Below are 1,749 nucleotides of genomic sequence, written 5' to 3' on the forward strand. Positions count from 1 at the left end.
CTCCTGGAGGGCCACCTCCCGCTCCTTGAGGTCCTGGGCTGGGTCGCCAGGTCTACCCGGCGGGTGGCAAGGCTGGCTCTCTCCTTCACCACGGCCAGCTCCTGTTCCTGGAGGTCGGCTCGCTGCTCTTCAATCAACTTCACCGCAGCCTTGGCATGGTTGATCACGTCGCGAGCGGCCTTCGCCTTCTCCTCCACCTCCAGCTCCCTCTCGATCGCCGCCTTCTCCCGCCGGACGACCGCCTTCTCTCGCTGGGCAACTGCCGCCTCTCGGTCGAGGGTGCTGTGCATCTTCTCGTGCAGGACATCACGCTCCTGCTCGAGCTGGGCTCGCTCCTCGGCATTGCGGGAGGTAACCGCCTTGATGCATTCCCCCAGGTGGTGCTCCCAGTCGGCGAGTCGGTGGCGCTCTGCCTCCAGCTCCTCCCACTCCTGCCGGATGCCCGCCTCCATTTCTTCCGTCACCCGTTGGGCTTTAACCATGAGGCAGGGGAATGGGACCTTCACTGGCTTTCGGAGGAGGCGCCTCCCGTACACCACCTCCGGTTCATCCTCCTCTGCAGCCGGCCCTATCGAGGGGGGCTCCGCCATGGCACCAGGTGCGGACGTGGCAACTGGCTCTCCACCTGCAGCGATGGAAGGGGCTGCCTCACCCGGAGGTGCATTCCCGGCGCCTTGGGATGCAGTCTCAACCTCCCGGGGTGTGGCTTCGGGCTCCGAACCTCCGGGTTGGGCCTCTACTGATGCAGGCGGGGATGGTGGTGCTGCTGGTGTTGTCGCTGGACTTCCGGCAGAGGCAGATGGAGCTGGCTGGGGGCCGGACCTCCCAGCCGATGATTCACCAGTGGGCGCGAAGGACGTGGCAGGGCAAGGAGTCCTGACACATACCAACGAGGTAAGAATCCAAAAAACAAATGGAACAAAGAAAAACATGAGGTGTTGGCTACTCATGTGAAGTCACGCATCACCCATTCTCCCTGAGTGATCGGGGTATCCTTCCTTCCTGAGGAAGATGCCCCGGTCGACTGGTGGGGCCTTCTCGCCGATGGTGTCCCTGGCGGCAGAGGCAGGACCTGCGGCTCTGGCTGCGACGGTGGTGGTGGTGGTGGTGATGCCTGGCGCTGCTGTGTTGGCGGCGGCGGTGGTGGTCGATGCTGCGATGGAGACCGCCTCGCCTCCTCTGGCCTCCCCTGCGGCTGCTAGCGTTGCGGCAGTGGGGGTGAAGCCCGGGAGCTGCTCTGGCCCCCCGACTCCGCCATCTTCTGGCGCTTGGGGGCCGGCTCCCCCATGAAGGATCCGTCGCCACGACGGAGCCTCCATGACCTGGCCTCCTCGTCCACTCGGCTCCTCCGGGTGGTGGCCGCTCCCCGCACCTCGTCATCCTTGCGGGTCGGGATGGAGCGCTCCTCACCGCCCTTCCGGATTGGGACAGGCTCCTTCTCCTTCCCCTTCCCGGCGGGGGCCAGACCTCCGTGGCAGGACCCGCCGATGTGGCAAATGTGACACCCTAGGTGTCAAATTGTACCATAATATGTATGAAATGTAATGCATGTGTTGATTTGTATAAGGTTGGATGTATTTGTAGCAATAAGACCCTATGTGTAATTTTATAAAAACATGAGTCCTTTTGTGCAAAATGCATGAATTACAAAAGTAATTTTCAAAAGTTACTAGGGGCCAAATTATAAGAATGCAAGTAATCATGGTAGTTCTGAAAACTTGCACCTAGGCCCAAGTTGTGTGTAAAATA

At 60.9% G+C, this 1,749-nt stretch overlaps 1 protein-coding gene across 1 annotated transcript; it reads left to right on the forward strand.

Moving 5' to 3' along the window:
* The first annotated feature begins 588 nt into the window (after positions 1-588).
* LOC112892588 (loricrin-like) lies at positions 589-1,202 on the forward strand. Its single transcript, XM_025959722.1, has 2 exons — positions 589-894; positions 1,008-1,202. Exons 1-2 carry the CDS (start codon positions 589-591, stop codon positions 1,200-1,202), a joined length of 501 nt encoding a protein of 166 aa, XP_025815507.1.
* The last annotated feature ends 547 nt before the right edge of the window (positions 1,203-1,749 follow it).

This window comes from Panicum hallii, chromosome 5 (genome assembly GCF_002211085.1).
Source record: "Panicum hallii strain FIL2 chromosome 5, PHallii_v3.1, whole genome shotgun sequence".
NCBI lineage: Eukaryota > Viridiplantae > Streptophyta > Magnoliopsida > Poales > Poaceae > Panicum > Panicum hallii.